The 1,244-nt window shown below is 27.4% G+C and overlaps 1 protein-coding gene across 1 annotated transcript; it reads left to right on the top strand.

Moving 5' to 3' along the window:
• Positions 1 to 513: 513 nt before the first annotated feature.
• Positions 514 to 846, top strand: LOTGIDRAFT_148751 (hypothetical protein; the record flags this gene model as incomplete). The annotated part of the gene is made up of 1 exon (XM_009048456.1): positions 514 to 846. A coding segment is annotated over one exon (333 nt), but the record flags the coding sequence as incomplete, so codon positions are not given.
• Between the last annotated feature and the right edge of the window lie 398 nt (positions 847 to 1,244).

Below are 1,244 nucleotides of genomic sequence, written 5' to 3'. Positions count from 1 at the left end.
AACAAATAAATCAACAATATTCTGTAAGAGTCCAGCATTACCATTCTAATAACAATTTTCTGATTCAACTTATCATAGAAACTAAACAGCCTGGTTTTTAACAAGTAATATCCTGATAGATCAAACAGACGATCACTTCTAGCAAATCAACTTGAAAAGATTCTCTCAATCAACTCTCTTTAGCTGCTAATCAACTGAATCTTCACAAAAAAAAAAATACGATAGAATAACAGTTGATCAGCTTTAGTAAAAATATAAAAACAGGAAGAAAATCAATAGAATTGAAACATGTATCATCAGTCAAACTCGACATTTTAAAAGAATCGCTGAATAAAAGATCTGCAGGAAACCATGAAACATTCTTTACAACCTAAAAACAGAATGTCGTAAAAATAAGCCTGACAATCTATAACTTGGAAGTATCTGTTCTGTTCTAGAGTTAGCAAATACAGCTGTGACAAGCTTACAAAGTTTAATAACTGTTTAAAGCTTAGAATTAAAATTGCTTTAAAGCTTACAATTAACACTGTTTTAAAGCTTAGAATTAACACTGTTTTAAAGCTTACAATTAACACTGTTTTAAAGCTTACAATTAACACTGTTTTAAAGCTTACAATTAACACTGTTTTAAAGCTTGGAATTAACACTGTTTTAAAGCTTACAATTAACACTGTTTTAAAGCTTACAATTAACACTGTTTTAAAGCTTACAATTAACACTGTTTTAAAGCTTACAATTAACACTGTTTTAAAGCTTACAATTAACACTGTTATAAAGCTTACAATTAACACTGTTTTAATGCTTACAATTAACACTGTTCAAAGCTTAGAATTAACATGGTTCTAAAGCTTAGAATTAACACTGTTTTAAAGCTTAGAATTAACACTGTTTTAAAGCTTAGAATTAACATGGTTCTAAAGCTTACAATTAACACTGTTTTAAAGCTTACAATTAACACTGTTTTAAAGCTTAGAATTAACACTGTTTTAAAGCTTAGAATTAACACTGTTTTAAAGCTTAGAATTAACACTGTTTTAAAGCTAAGAATTAACACTGTTTTAAAGCTAAGAATTAACACTGTTTGAAAAGCTTAGAATTAACACTGTTTTAAAGCTTAGAATTAACACTGTTTTAAAGCTAAGAATTAACACTGTTTTAAAGCTTACAATTAACACTGTTTTAAAGCTTACAATTAACACTGTTTTTAAGCTTACAATTAACACTGTTCTAAAGCTTACAATTAA

This window comes from Lottia gigantea (assembly GCF_000327385.1).
Source record: "Lottia gigantea unplaced genomic scaffold LOTGIsca_12154, whole genome shotgun sequence".
Lineage (NCBI taxonomy): Eukaryota > Metazoa > Mollusca > Gastropoda > Lottiidae > Lottia > Lottia gigantea.
The sequence above is the reverse complement of the archived record's forward strand: the minus strand, read 5'-3'. Positions and strand labels throughout refer to the sequence as shown.